Raw genomic sequence first — 15,706 nt, 5'->3', positions numbered from 1 at the left:
GGAAAGGAGGAGGGGGCGGGGGAGAGGGAAATCAAAGGCAACACACAACACACAATGGTGGAATTAAAGGACATAGAAGAGGAGAAAAACTTGAACACCTAAACCAGTCCATTGTCTACATTAAGAACATGGTGGAATCCGAACAGGAAAAAAATAAATAAATAAAAATAAAAATGTTATGTTATTGTTATATGCTTTTCAACATTATGGCACCCCCTGCGTGGGGACTCAAATAAGCTTAATGCAAATGTTATCCGACACTTCAATAAAAACTTTTGGAACTAAAAGCATCATACCAATACTATTTTAATTTCCAATTGGTAATATTAGGAATGGAGTCCTATTCAGGTAACTTCTATAATACAAAACATCATAAGCATCAATACAGAGTAGGTGACATTTCACTAAATAAGGGCCCTTATGGGCCATGGAAATACATATACATGCTGTTGCCACACTTGTTGCTGATCCCCATAAGTCGGAGTTTTAGCAAAAAGTCTTGAAAAAATTAATATTTAATGCAAGTTTTTATGTTAATTCAGAAGTCTGCACTACTGCATTAGCTTCTGAAAAGCAGCACTCCAACAACGAAAAAATATTTTTGGGCTTCTAATGTTAATGCACCAGAAATATTCTAGCAGTATAATTTGTTTAATCTCAGCTAAATTTCTTCCATTTCATTTCATTATGGGCAACTGTGTCTTATCATCTTAGTCTGACTACCTGTCCAGAGTATGCTCTCCTGCGTAGGTAGGAGGTCAGTCTTCCCTGTGGGGCTAATTTCTTGTGGACTGCAGGATTATAGCATTATCAAATCCTTCCATGCAGCTCTCAGACACCTCTCCAACCCACTAAGCTTCACCTTCCTTGTCCCTTTGTATGCAACCCTCAACATATAGAGTCCACACAATGATTAGCTACAGAGTTGTAACCCCCTCCGGACTAATACCGCCTGTTTATACTATCTGTTTGCACTGTCTGCAGATGTAGCTTCACACTGCTCTTCCCTGACTCCTGCTTGTAAGAAACCTATCAGAAGCAGGAGATAGGTGAGCACAGGATGAGGGTGCATCACATAGGAATACACTGAGACTCTAGCTGTTTTCCAGCATTAACAAAATGGAAGATCTATCATCAAGATAGGACCTTAATAACTGATCGGCAGTGGTCTGCCTCTCAGGATCCCTGCCAACCAGCCGTTTGCCAGGCCGTGGTCACAGTGTATGGAGCAGGAAGCAGATATAGCTCCATACATTGTGCAGCGGCCTAGGCACAGCTCCCATTGAAGTGGATCCTCCAGGGCATGAGGCCCTCATTGTAGATCCTCTTCACTCTAGATTTGAAGGGGTTTTCATTAAAAGTCGAAATATTTCCATTGAATTCCATTTCATTCTGTTCCATTGCATTTCCATTTTTCAAATAAAACGGAAAAGAAACAGGATGGAATTAAACAGAAATATTTCAATTTTTAATGAAAACTAGAGATGAGTGAACATACTCTGCTGAGCTTGATGCTCGTTCAAGTATTAGCATACTCGATGGTGCTCGTTACTCGAACGAGCATCATGCCGTGTTCGACCCCGCCCCAGTTTTTGGCTCCCCCCGCTGTGACGTGCCTATTTTGCCCCACACCCCCCCGCCACTACGCAGTGCGTGTGTCAACGGCAAATTTTTTGGCTGGCTCGCAGGGGAGAGGGAGAGAGAAAACCCAAAAAAAAAAAAAAAGCTTGGCACCCGGCGGCCCACATGCAAAAATGCTCCAGTCTCCCATTGTAGTCAATGGGGTTCGTTACTTGAGTAGAGCTCTCGAATTTTACGAAAAGCTCGACTCAAATAACGAGGACCCGAGCATTTGGGTGCTCGCTCATCTCTAATAAAAACCCATTGAAATCAATGAGGAACAAAACGGAGCTGTTTAATTCCGTTTTTATTTCCATTCCTCTGCCCCTCTAGTGGAACAGAGAAACAGAAATGATTAACTGACCATAACGCCTGTGTAAACGAGCCCTTATTACTTTAATTTCACCTCAATAGACCACTCTCCTGTAATATGACATTGATTTATGTACTTATATAGATATTAATAAATAGCTACATTATTATAAATATTGATTTAGTATATAATACATAAATACACACACAAAATACACACTGAAATATCTTTCCAAAATGATATTTTTTTTCTATTTTTCTTGCTATAGCTGCAATTTTCGGCCTATACCTTTTATGATTTGCATTTGGCATTCGATTGAAGGTGAATACAAATGAGACAGTACAATTGTGCTTGGGAGAGGCAGGGAATCACCATCCTGGAAATTCAGCCTTTTGAAAGAATATTACCATAGTGAAACATGTTTTCAAGGGAGGCATTTAATCGCTATGACAGAGATCTGAATTCAAAAGCAAGTAATCAGTTTCAAAGGTCAGTCACTAAGTTAGCCGCACAGCATAGGTCTGTATTTTTGCTAAGAAACTAGACATCAAAAACCTTCCTCCATTTCCACAAAAAAAAAGCTTTACACAAGGCTTAACTCAGTAGTAAAATTGAGCCCATACAATTTAAAGCAATTTGAAATAATTAGTAAAATAACCCCGGCTCCTAACGAGGTATTCTTCTCCTCTCCAGGGCTAGCTAGTGTTTGTGCCCATGGGCTGGGATATTTAGGCCAGGGAATTTTAATGCTTGTATTACATGTGGATTTTCCGCTTAGCTGGTTTCCATATCATTTGAAATTTGTCTATCATGTTTCATGATGGAAAAAAAGGAAAAAAAGTGACATTTTAAAAGTGTTGAATGCATTGTCATCAACTTAAAATACCGGCGAAACATGTGAGACGAGCATGAGATTGAAGAAAAGGGTATTTTGAATAAATACACTTTGGATCACACTGAGAATATGAATGATTTCAGCGTATTGTATGGTAAACGTATCTTGAAAGATTTCTCTTTTTTTTGTTTTTTGGTATAAGAGAAACTGACTATTTTTTTGCCATACTACATCAATAGGAACAATTAACAAATAGCTATAATTTCTAGGAAGAATTAAAGAGCTGTTCCAACAGCTTTTGCCAATATTACACCGTTGCCTACTGATCATAATAAAATGTTTGATTCGAAAAGCAAATAGAGAATGTGTTCATCTCGCCGTTTAGATTCACCTTTTCCCACAATTCCATGCAGAACTCTCATAAGAAATTTTAGCTAAAAAATTGCTTTAATTCAGACACAGTGATAGGTTGCCATGTATTAGTGGCTCACTGCTGGTCCTGGCGCATCTTCTCTATTGAACCAAAAAGGGGGTTGGTATAATGCTGCCATTAAGGGAGGAAATTTTGGCCAGCAAATGCTCATTCCCAACCAGACTGCGCTGGCTAGTCTGGCTAGCAACACCTAGGGCTTGCGGGTGTTTACCCTTTAACCCCTCAAAGCGGGATATGGTCTTTGGTTGCAACCCCAGAGTAGCTGCTGGTTGGTGGACCGAACAGGCAACGGTGGGCATATTCATGTTTTTCCCAGTTTGTAAAGCATTGAGGAATACATTGGCACTATATAAAGATTATTACTACTATATTTATCCTTGCATTCCCAACATGCTTAGAGCATGGAAGACAAAGAAACCAGGACTGTAGTACTGGGCAGTGACTGCCGCCAGCTATATCCCTCCCACTCCTGGCTGGCTGTATTCCGCCGCTACCCAGTCCTAGTTTCTATGTATTCCAATCTCCGAGCATGGTTGAAATGCATTGCTGAATATTCCCAGAGTCAAATAAGCCAGGGGTCATTTAGCGGGAAGTCAGAGGAACATAAGAGCCAAAGGATAAAGAAGATTTAGAGTCAGGTATAGAACAGGGTCAGAACTAGGAGGACTACAGGGATATAAGGTGGCAGACAAATGGGTAGTCAGACAGGCAAGCCAAGATCAGAATTCAGGAGTCAGAACAGACGTAATACAGGAGGGGAAATCAGGTTCAGGTAATTAGACAGAAATAAGAGTAGAACACACAGGCAGGAATAAAACACAAAATATATAAGTTCCCTAGTGCTACCACTGGGATAAAAGTGATGATGCCTTGCACAAAGGCAATGTTTGGTCATAACAGTTGTCTAGTTAGGGCAACTCTTGTCCTTATCTCCTGCTTGGCTCTTCATCTGTTAACCAGAACAGAGTCACCATATACAGCAGATTCTGCTTTGGAGTGCAATCATGTATTACATTTAATTGGGCATTATATTTCTCTTATAGTAGTACTGGTGGAAAAATCTATGATCACCTACAGTGTACTATGGTGATAACAGTATTATTGCCTGGGGCTTCAGCAGATGATTAACATATCCACATTTGGGGAAGGGGTTGTAGACAAAATATTAGATTCCTTTGGTCTTGTCAGTAGTAATCTAATGTATTACAGTCAGACTGAAAATGGCCATTCTCAGGTATCTATAGAAGGATTATCTATAAAACTGCTTATCTCATGGAAATACATTTCTCAATTAGCTTGAAAAATTCCATCCTGCTTATTTACTTTTTCCAACAAAAAATGTGGATGAGGAGGTCTAAAGGCCCCACCAACTCTGGATTGTTGGTGGATCCCACTGAAAACAATACCATGTCTATGGTTGATTTAAACACAGAAGGACTCAAAGTAAAGTATAATTATTATTAGAATAAACTCATGAAAAAAGAATTAAAGTAGAAAATAAGGATAAAAAGGCAAAAACTGCTTCAGGTTTTAAAATATGTGTGAAAAATAGCAACAGATTTTTAATCTAATCAAGTTGAAAAGTATTTTTATTATCTTGGTACAATGTATTGAAACAAACTATTTGGTAAAAAAGTAATAGTAACTTAAAGGGGTTGTCTCGCGGCAAACCTCAAAATTTTACCTTACCCCATTCCCCCTGTCACCCCCCTGGCATAAAATAGCAAAGTAAAGCGTTTTTTAAGCCGCTTGCTACTTACCGATCCGACGAAATAAGGACTTTAAAAAATCTTCTCCCAAGATGGCCACCGGTCCTTTCCCAGGGATGCACTGCGGTTTTCTCCCAAGGTGCACCGCGGGTCTTCTCCCATGGTGCACCATGGGCTCTGTGCGTTCCATTGCCGATTCCAGCCTCCTGATTGGCTGGAATCGGCACACGTGACGGGGCGGAGCTACGCGATGATGCGTAGAAGGGGCGGAGCCAGAACGCCACTCGTGCCTGGACCGAGCAGAAGGGGAGAAGACCGCACAGTGCAAGTGCGTCTAAAAAAGCAAGAAGACATCAGAATTAGACGGATCCATGGCGACGGGGACGCTAGCAACGGAGCAGGTAAGTGAATAACTTCTGTATGGCCAATATTTAATGCACGATGTACATTACAAAGTGCATTAATATGGCCATACAGAAGTGTATAACCCCACTTTCTGTGGCGAGACAACCCCTTTAATGTGAAATCGTTCATATGCTGCGAAGCAAACCTTCTCACTTACTTCTAGCCTTGTAGAGATATGGTCAGGTAGTTTCTGTCCATAAGTTTGAAGGAGGTCTGCTGTAGACCTAAGATATCTAAAATGCTCCTCAGTGGACAGTCTATCCCGAATTGCCATCAGATAACCCATAGTTTCTACAAGCACAACATAGTCTTCACCCTTCTCTTTCTTGGACAAGCCTTTCTTGGTATGTTGAATAAATTCATCAAGTTCATTGACACTAAGCATGAAATGTAGAAAAAAGAAATCCATATCATTTTCAGTTTAGCAAAGAAAGGTAGACCTAGAATTTAAACAAGGTAACTGCAAATTTAGCATTAATGCAATAAAGGCTACCATTGAAGGGGCCTTCCGGTAAATATAAACTTTTTGAGCAACTTGTGCTTATATGAAGAAACACTTGGAGTACTCGCTCCAGGCCCCATGTTCCCCCTTATTCTCCTTATACAGGGAGGGCCGCAGGTGCTGCTTGCTCTCCAGCAGTCTCCAAGGGGCCTCGTGATATGCATGATCATCATGTCCTGGTGGTTCCGAACCATTTTTTCTTGCCCTATTTCTCTGTGTGACAATGGTGAGTCTAACTGAGAAATAATCAGCAAGTAATAATGTAATTATGTGAGAACAGGTTAGGGAATATCTGTTTGTCTGTCTAGTGGCTGCAATCAGGGGGTAAAAGAACTAATGAAGCCTGATGTAATCTGGCTACACATTGCCCTCCTCCTCCCATTAAGACAGATTACATGGTGTTTTGCTTTCATCTCTTGCCCCCACCCCTGGAATGCAGCATGTATGTGGGGCTTTGCTTCCACGTTCCCCCTCCCCCGTGTGACATGGCTGCACTTGGGGTGGGGACGGGGGTGGGTAAGGAGTTGGAAGCAAAAACCCAGTCTAAAGTAAACCATTACATTGCAGATGGGATGTTTCTCCAGACCTAGAAATTAACTGGAAATTTTGCATTAATACGGGCTATCATTGAAACGACCTTCCAGGAAATATAAACTTTTTAAACAACTTGTGCTTATATGATAGTCAATGTGATAATTAGCAAAACTGTTATTTATTTTATTTACCTAAAATTAAACAGATATGCCTGCACCTAACACTAAGTGACTGTTTACTGTGTTTTAATTACTGAAATCACATCTCCACTACTCAGAACTGCTGTAGTGTCCTCTATGATTATGTCATGCCTTTGTGTGTTACAAACAGTAGAAAAGCAAAGTTTACAGTTCTCTGCACAGTCTATAGAACACAGCACAGCAGCCAGGCTCCTTCCACCAGTCCAGAGAGATTTGAGAATCATATATATGGGGAAAATACAGGATATAAGTCATGTAATGGCTAGAAATAGTGTTATTTCTCATGTACACACTAGAGCTTATTCTGAAAAGTGATTTGAAAAATTTGGTACACTTTAACCCTTTGCAATCCAATTTTGGATTCAGGGTTTCCTAGGGGGGGCTTTCTTTTTCTGCTATTATACAATGTCGCCATCTGCTGGCTAGAGCCAGTACTGCGGTATGGGACATGCTGGAGAGGCCCCCGACAACAAAGCGGCCAGTAATACAGTAAGAATACCCTGCTGGACGTCTTCCAACATTGGAGCTGTGCAGCCTTCAATCAGAATGTCTTCAGACGTCAGATTGGAAAGGGTTAAACTCTATGGCTTTAAAATGTAAAAAACAAAGCAACTTTTTAGTATACGCACTTTAAAAATTCTTCTTTTAAGTGTCTTCAATTCCCACTACTGGATGTTTCCTGTACATGATATCACCTGACCATGGCAGTTAATCACAACCTACTGCATAGGTATCACCACATCTCACAAATCGGCTTACATTGTCAATTTACATGTCATTATGTACAATAATCAATGGGTAGAACTCGGTATGGATAGCACAGAAATAGAGAAGAGTTCCAAAGTACATTGGAGGTTTTTTTTCTCACAACTGCTATGTCTAGAGAAAAGTAGGTTTCATCATTTTAATTGAAGGAGTTTCTTTATAGTAAGAGTAGTGAGTTTACAGAACTTTCTTCTACAGGGTGTTTTTATAGCTAATTTTTTAAATTTGCTTAAAGGGGTTGTCTCGCGGCAGCAAGTGGGTCTATACACTTCTGTATGGCCATATTAATGCACTTTGTAATGTACATTGTGCATTAATTATGAGCCATACAGAAGTTATCAAAAGTTTTATACTTACCTGCTCCGTTGCTGGCGTCCTCGTCTCCATGGTGCCGACTAATTTTCGGCCTCCGATGGCCAAATTAGCCGCGCTTGCGCAGTCCGGGTCTTCTGCTGTATTCAATGGAGCCGCTCGTGCAGAATGCCGGCTCCGTGTAGCTCCGCCCCGTCACGTGCCGATTCCAGCCAATCAGGAGGCTGGAATCGGCAATGGACCGCACAGAAGAGCTGCGGTCCACGGAGGGAGCAGACCCCGGCGGCCATCTTCAGCAGGTGAGTATGAAGACGCCGGACCGCCGGGATTCAGGTAAGCACTCTCCGGTTTGTTTTTTTAACCCCTGCATCGGGGTTGTCTCGCGCCGAACGGGGGGGGGGGGGGTTAAAAAAAAAAAAACCCCGTTTCGGCGCGGGACAACCCCTTTAATTTCATAAAAAGGCTCCAGATGCTTTTCTTGAGTGTAATAAAATTACAAGCTACATGCAGTAGCTTACTGGAGATGGGTCATTGATCCAGGTATTCTGATTGCCAGATTTGTAGTCAGAAAGTAATTTTATTCCCTCCCCTTAAAGGGGTTTTCCAGTGAGAATACTATTGATGACCTATCCTTAAGATTTCAATGAGTGCCGTGCCTGGAGTTACAAGCGCTGGCCACTACACAGAGGTCGGCGCGAAGACGTTCCCTGCTTCCGCTCCGACCTCTGTGTATTTGCGGCGCTGACAGTATGTGCCCATTCAGCTGATTGGTCAGAGTGCTGAGCCGATCAACTATTGATTACCTATCCTGAGGTATGATCAGTAGTATTCTCACTGGAAACCACTTTAACATGATGAAAGTTGGCTTCTGCCTCATGGAGGTTGTGTTGCCTTACTTTGGATCAGTATTACAGGATAACAGGGTGAACTGGATAGACTTACAGTATCAGTCAAAAGTTTGGACACATCTTTTCATTCCATGGTTATCTTGTTTTTTTTTGTTGTTTTTTACATAGTAGATTCATATTGAAGACATGAAAATTATGAAGGAACACATCTGGAATTAAGTAGTCAACAAAAAAGTGCTAAACCAGAATATATTTAAGATTTTTCAAAGTAGTGCCCTTTTGGTTTGATGATGGCATTGCACTCTCTGTACATTCTCTCAATCAGCTTCATGAGGTCGTCACTTAGAATGGTTTTCGGACACTCTTGAAGGAGTTCCCAGATGTGCTGAGCACTTGTTGGCTGCTTTTCCTTCATTCTGTGGTCCTACTCATCCCAAACCATCTCTTGGGTTTAGGTCAGGTAATTGTGGATGCCATGTTATTTGCACAGCACTTCATCACTCTCCTTTTTGGTTAAATAGACCTTACATGGGTTGGGGGGGTGTTTGGGGTCATTCTCCTGTTGAAAAACATGATGGCTGTCCCACTAAGCACAAACCAGATGGGATGGCATGTCGCTGTAGAATGCTCTTGTAGCCATGCTGATTGAGTATGCCATGAATTTTAAATAAATCACCAACAATGTCACTGGCAACCCCCCCCCCCCCCCCCACACACACACACACACACTCACACCTTCTTTATGATTCATGGTGGAAACCACATGTGTAGGAACCATCTGCTTACCCTTTTCTGTGTTTCACAAAAGGCGTGGCTGTTGGAAACCAAAGATCTTAAATTTTGACTCATCAGACCAGAGAACAGATTTCCACCATTGTAATGTCCATTCCTTCTGTTTTTTGGCCCAAGCAGTTCTCATCTTCTTTTTGATGTTCCTCAGTTCTTTACAGCAATTCGACCATAAAGGCCTGATTGTCACAGTCTCCTCTGAACAATTGATGTTGAGATGTGGCTGGTACTTGATCTTCGTGAAGCATTTATAGCCAGTTTCATCATAGCATTTTGTGGTTTTTAGGACTGCATTTGAGGATACCTTCAAAGTTCTTGGAATTTTCCATATTGAATTACCTTTATTTCTTAAAGTAATGATGGTCTGTAGTTTCTCTTTACTTAGTTGAGTGGTTCTTGCCATAATGTGGATTACAACACTAGCTGAATAGGGCGAAACACTGAATGTAATTGTGCGCCAACCCTAACTCTGCACGACGCAATAGATGGTCTTAAACACATAAAGAAAGCAAGAAATTCCACAAACTAACTCTTGACAAGGCATAACTGTCAATTGAAAATCATTCTAGGTGACTACCTCATGAAGCTGACTGAGAAAATGTCAAGAGTATGCACAGCTGTCAAAGCAAAAGGGGACAAATTCAAAGAATCTGAAATATAAAACATACTGGTGTAACACTTTTTTGCTTAATACTTACTTCCGTATGTGTTCATTGTTTCATAGTTTTCATGTCTTCAATATAAATTTACAATATCGAAAAAAAAACAAGAGAACCCATGGCATGAAAATGTACGGTATGTCAAACTTTTGACTGGTACTGAGCACAAAATGTTGTTTCTATGACATTTTATATAGCAAAAACACTGTTACACTTCTGCTAAAAATATTACTCATTAACATAATTATTATAAATGTCCTTCATGTTATACACCCTGAATTAAACTCCAAAATGGGTAGAAAAATATACTAAAATGTAAGTTACCTGCATATCACGTGATTTAATAAGTGTTCTTTAAACATCCAACTCCATCTCTTCACGGCGTTCATCAAAGAGATTTTATAAGGCTTTATATCTACAAGAAGCCACCCATTAAATGTCCTTTCATCTTCAAACTTCCCAACTTCGTCATAAAGTGATTCATAAATATTGATCTAATGAAACAGAACAAAACAACACTCAATAATAGCTATAACATCAAAAACAGGAAATCAGATGTCAAACACAGGGAATTGACTATTAACCCTTTGTCTACTACAGGATATATGCAGAGACTCTGAACAATGAGGGAGTTACCCCTTATTATTTTAGAATTTGTGGTATGGGTGATCACAGGACCCCAAAATCCATCCTCATGTCAATGTCAATTACGTCTCCAGAAGCTTCAGGAAGAATAGTCCACTCTATTGTAAATTTCATCTCTGTCTGGGACTCCTACAAGCCTAATTTGCCAGGATAACACAAATAATTTGGGGGCTCTAATGTTCTCTACAAAACTGATCAAATTAAAAGTACACTCGTTGTGAAAAAAAAACAAGGACCTACCATGTTTCTCCAAAAATAAGACTTTGTTATATTAATTTTTGCCCCAAAAGAGGCACAGGATCTTATTTTCAGGAGATGTCTTATCATACTTACCTAGCAGGTTGACTCCCGAGTTCCGGCGCTCTTGCTTCAGTCCTCAGCCGCCAACAGAAGATCGCTTGCTGGTAATGCGGTTTGTCAACCCCGCCTCCAGCAAGAGATGGCTCTCATTGGTTCTCGAGCGCCACGGCTGAGCCAACCAATGCAGCGCTCGAAGAACCAATCTTTGAGCGCTGAATTCAATGGCTCAGCCGCGGCGCTTGGGAACCAATCAGAGCCATCGCTTGCTGGAGGCAGGGTTTACGAACCCCGTTATCAGCAATCGATCTTCTGTTGGTGTCTGAGCACTGAAGCGAGAGCGCTGGAGCTCCAGAGACCAGCAGGAGGGATCCGAACAGTGCCTGCTAGGTAATGCATTGCTTTTTTTAATGTAGTGCAGCTAGGGCTTACTTTCAGAGTAGGGCTTAAATTCCAAGCCCCTCACCCCGAAAATTGATGTAGGGCTTATTTTAGGCGTAGGTCTTATTTTCGGGGAAACGCAGTAGAAGGAGTTGTCAGAATAGAAAGAAACTTTATATGTGCGATTCTAACATTTATATAAGTGACTACAATATTACAAAAAAAGGTTAATTTATTGCAGAAAACTGAATACTTGAAGGGTGGCTCTAGTACCCTGTTGAGCCACCTCTAGCTGTGAAATGGGTAGGCATGAAGGCATATGGGTCCTGTATGGCATCCTGCAGCATATCGGTCCACATTTGCTGTAACTGAGAATCTGGATCATGCAAACTTGTAGGCTTTCAAAGTTGGCATCACAAATGGTCCCATACATGTTCTATTGGCGATAAACATGGTGACTGTGCAGGCCACGGAACTGTAACAATGTTGTGGAGGCCTTCCTGTGACACTCATGATGTCTGTCGCCGAGCATTATCCTGCTGAAAAATACTTCTTGGAGGCCCTGCCATGAGAGACAACACATGTGACTTCAGGATGTCCTGAACATATCGCTTAGCTGATGATGATGTCCCTCGTATCACTACTAGGGGTGACCGACTGTCATATGAGATGGACCCAGACCATCACACTAGCAGTGGGGGCAGTGTGCTGCTCCACAGCAAAGGCACGATTGAGGTGTTCACCCCGAGGTCTCCAGACACAAACAAGGCCGTCGTCAGTGCCCAAACTAAACCTGGATTAGTCGCTGAAGATAACCTGGTTCCACTCTGCAGCAGTCCAATTTTGTCGTTACTGACACCACTGCAAATGGAGGCAATAGTGGTGGGTGTCAAGGGCAGTACACGTTATGAGCGCCATGAGACCAAATATCCGTCAGCCAAGTGCCTGGAAATGGTTCTAAGAGACACAGCGACCTGTAATGATGGTGCAACGTGTTTCTGGTTGGCAGACAGCAAAACAGTTGGAGCTGCTCGTGTTTGTTGGATGATCAGACGCTCCTCTCTACTGATGGTCAGTTGAGAGCATCCTGAGCCCGGTTGCCTTGTGTGTGTGCCCTCATACATCTACTGGTCCCAACACCTCCTAATAGCCTGGTCAGAACGGTCCAGGTGGAGGGAAAGTCATCGATACAACCATCCAGCTTCTTGAATTCTAGTACTGCGCCCCTCTCAAACTCTGTAAGGGCTTCTACCCACTAACATTTTTTTTAACGCTGCGATATCGCTGCATTTTTTAAAATGCGGATGTCAATGGAACTTTCTCATGTTAAAAATCGCATTGCACAAAAATCGCAGAAGCACAAAATGGATTGCATTGTAGAGGGGTCTAGTGGTCAACAAGATCTACACAAGCAGAAACAGAGGTCACTACACACAAGTAGCCACTGAGAGCCTTTTTATGGGCCAAGGGTGGAACCACTTTTAGGGCCTCATATGGCAAGACCTTACATCTAATCACACCACAACTCTAATCATTTGTATATCTTCCTGAGATGTCTGCATGCCGAGTTTTGCAGCAAAGCGACAACTCCTTCTAGGGGCTTTATTTTTTTTTCTTTTACAAAGAGTGTATTTAGCATATTTAGAAGTCCTGCACATGTCTTCAGGTTTATTTTATAGCAGGAAAAGTGGTGATGAGCCATTTTTGATGTGTAAACAATATGGTAAGAAGTCAATGATATACAAGATTATAACATTATATTTGTAAAGCCTCGTGCACATGGCAGAGCAGTACTGCAATAACACAGGGACTCCCTGTGTTGCTCTATTATGCTCAATTTGGTGTTTAATGTATGGAGGTATTCTCCCCTATGATCAATGTAGCATTCCTGTTAGGTTGTGCTGCTGGAGTTTGTTGTTCTACAGGGTTCCAGGAGCACACCTGCACAGGTGAGGAAGCTGTATTTCCTCAGTCTTGTCTGCTGTGTGAGCAATGTCTGGTTCAGCTTGCAGCTTGCTGTGTGAGTAGTGTCTGGTCAGCTTGCAGCTTGCTGTGTGTGTAGTGTTCTGTGCTGCCTGTTTTGTGTTTTGCTAGAGTAGGGACTGCAAGACACAGGGAGCCTTGTCACGGCCTTGCAGCTTAAGTTCATTGGCCAATGTATGAACTAATCCCTCGCTTTTATATTCAGCTTTACCATCTGCTTTAGTGTGCGAGGTTGTGTGGTAAGTGAGGTTGTGCATTTAATGTGTCAGTTTCACCTGGTTGTGAGTATCACCCTTTCAGGGAGACCCGAGGGCCGAGGTTCCAGCGTGGAGCTGCCTTTATAGAGGCGATCGCTCTGCTTGTAGGTAGGGCCAAGTTATCTTCCCTGCAGCACAGGGTCAGTTTCCCCTAACCCGTGTCTTCAGGTCACATTCGTGTGGGCCTGTTGCTTATCAGCCCACACGAATGTAACAATTCCATGGAGCATACCATTACTTTTTTTTATACTAAATTTGCACGGAATCTAAGAAATATTTCAATATGCTTCCACATTGAAATCAGAGGTGTAGTACTACCCCATGCAACTCTATGGGGGCCCAATTACAGCTAAGTACCAAATGTTCTTGTCACCATTACTCACATATACATTTTCACAAGACCTCATATAAGATCAGTTATTTTCTATAGATGGATTCCTATTATTTTCCACCGATGCAAGATGCCCACAGGTCCTTCATCGAGTGACTTCATGATGCTCCTTGTCCAATGTGTAACGAAACATACCCTCTTGGATTCTGAACCATACAAGCAGGCAACGAGGCAGTTTATATGCCATGAAATCCAATAGTTGATGGTGTCATAAACTGATTTGACACTATAAAACACCTGGAAAGATTTGGGAGCATGGAGCATCTGCTGAGTTTCAGGGAAGAAATGAAATGACTCCTCAAGTATATTAAAGATAAACCAACAAGACATATGACAAGGTTCGTACCGCGGCTTCAGTTTCCCTTTAAGCAACCTCCATCTCTATATAACCCTATAAATATTCACTTTATGGAGACAATGAACGGTAGCAAACAGTTCTCCTGGAACCGAGGTTAAAAATGTCTTCTACAACATTCATCTTACTATTTCTCACTCTGTTCTTCTTCATTTAATACCAATTACTCAGAAGAACAGGGGTTATATACATTTTGGTATATGATGGTTTTCCAGTTAAAACAGAGAGATGATGTTCAGCTTCAGGGCGGCGGTTACCCGTGTATATCAGCGAGAAGCCATAATATTTTCCACTGGATGACAATTCAAATTGAGTCATTTTGTTTCTGCAGCGCTTTACCTGTTTCTTGAAGTGTTCTAACTGCGGTGAACATTCCTGCAGTTCATAATCTGCATACAATTCCATCTCCTCGGCGCTAAGAAAGCGGCCGTACTGAAGGAACTGCTTCATGAATTCAGTTTTATCATCCGTCCACAAATAGCTGTACTTTTTAAAGTGTCTCTGATACTCTTTCACATTAACAATGGTCGAGTGCACCCTTCTCATAATTTCTCCATGCATTTCTTTCAACTCCTCCATCTCATCAACATCAAGCTACATGCAAGACATAAAAATGAGCTGTATGTGAAAGACTGTGATTATTTTTTCCCAATAAAGAGAGAAATGTAGAAATGTCTCTACAAAGAAAAAGAGCAGGAAAAAAAAAACTACTATTCAATTTCCAGAGTTGTGGAGTGTTCAATCATAACTGATACTGACCGCATTTTACGCTGAAACTGTCTACTTTGAATTAATTAGTATTTCATGCTTTTACACACTGGTGGTGTATACGTTAAAATGCCTTGTACGAGGATAATAAAGGCTGTACTAGATGCCATACTCCACGAAAATGCATGCATGGAAATTCCTTCTATATGAAGAGAACAGATCATCTGAAGGCAGATAGCTGAATTTATATTAACACTCCTATACACAAATGTATTTTGGATCCTGGCTGCCAATTGTCTGTAAATGGCTGGACAGTCCGTAAAAATAGGGACAGTGTTTTATTGTTCGTAAAAGAAGAAAAAAAAATCATGCATCTGACTTTTTTGGAAGCTAGAGGAGCTTGTGAAGTTTACTGCAATTGTAAATCTCAGCATTTTTCAGATCACAATAACTACTACTAACACCTTCATGTTAGTAATCTGAGACATAGGTATTATGTATTGATCTGTCAGCGCAGAAGATAGTAAGATATGTTACAATAGACTAAGTGACGCACACAAAAGGAAAACTACAACTACATGTAGGAAACAGACAAGAAAGGCGCGAGATGGAACCAGAACCAAAATAATCATGGATGAGTCGGAGAAGGGATACACAACAGGGTGACTAGGTGATGAGGATACTATCCCTGAATTTAAAATGGAAGTTCCTGCCTAACAAACAGAGCACCTGCCCTGATAAGGGCGACCCTGCTATAAGGTTTCC

The 15,706-nt window shown here is 41.4% G+C and overlaps 1 protein-coding gene across 1 annotated transcript in view; it reads right to left on the bottom strand.

The window, feature by feature from the left end:
- Positions 1-15,706, bottom strand: part of LOC136577882 (dynein axonemal heavy chain 11-like) — a 386,682-nt gene that overhangs the window by 319,591 nt on the left and 51,385 nt on the right. Inside the window, exons 9-11 of the mRNA XM_066577801.1 lie at positions 14,573-14,827; positions 10,249-10,418; positions 5,473-5,692 (exon numbers count right to left, since the gene is read on the bottom strand). Of these exons, the coding sequence (XP_066433898.1) occupies positions 5,473-5,692; positions 10,249-10,418; positions 14,573-14,827 (645 nt within the window). The remainder of the gene's footprint in view (positions 1-5,472; positions 5,693-10,248; positions 10,419-14,572; positions 14,828-15,706) is intronic.

The sequence above is a fragment of the Eleutherodactylus coqui genome, chromosome 8 (genome assembly GCF_035609145.1).
Source record: "Eleutherodactylus coqui strain aEleCoq1 chromosome 8, aEleCoq1.hap1, whole genome shotgun sequence".
Taxonomy (NCBI): Eukaryota; Metazoa; Chordata; class Amphibia; order Anura; family Eleutherodactylidae; genus Eleutherodactylus; species Eleutherodactylus coqui.
Note: the sequence above shows the minus strand (reverse complement) of the source record. Positions and strands in the feature narration are given on the sequence as shown.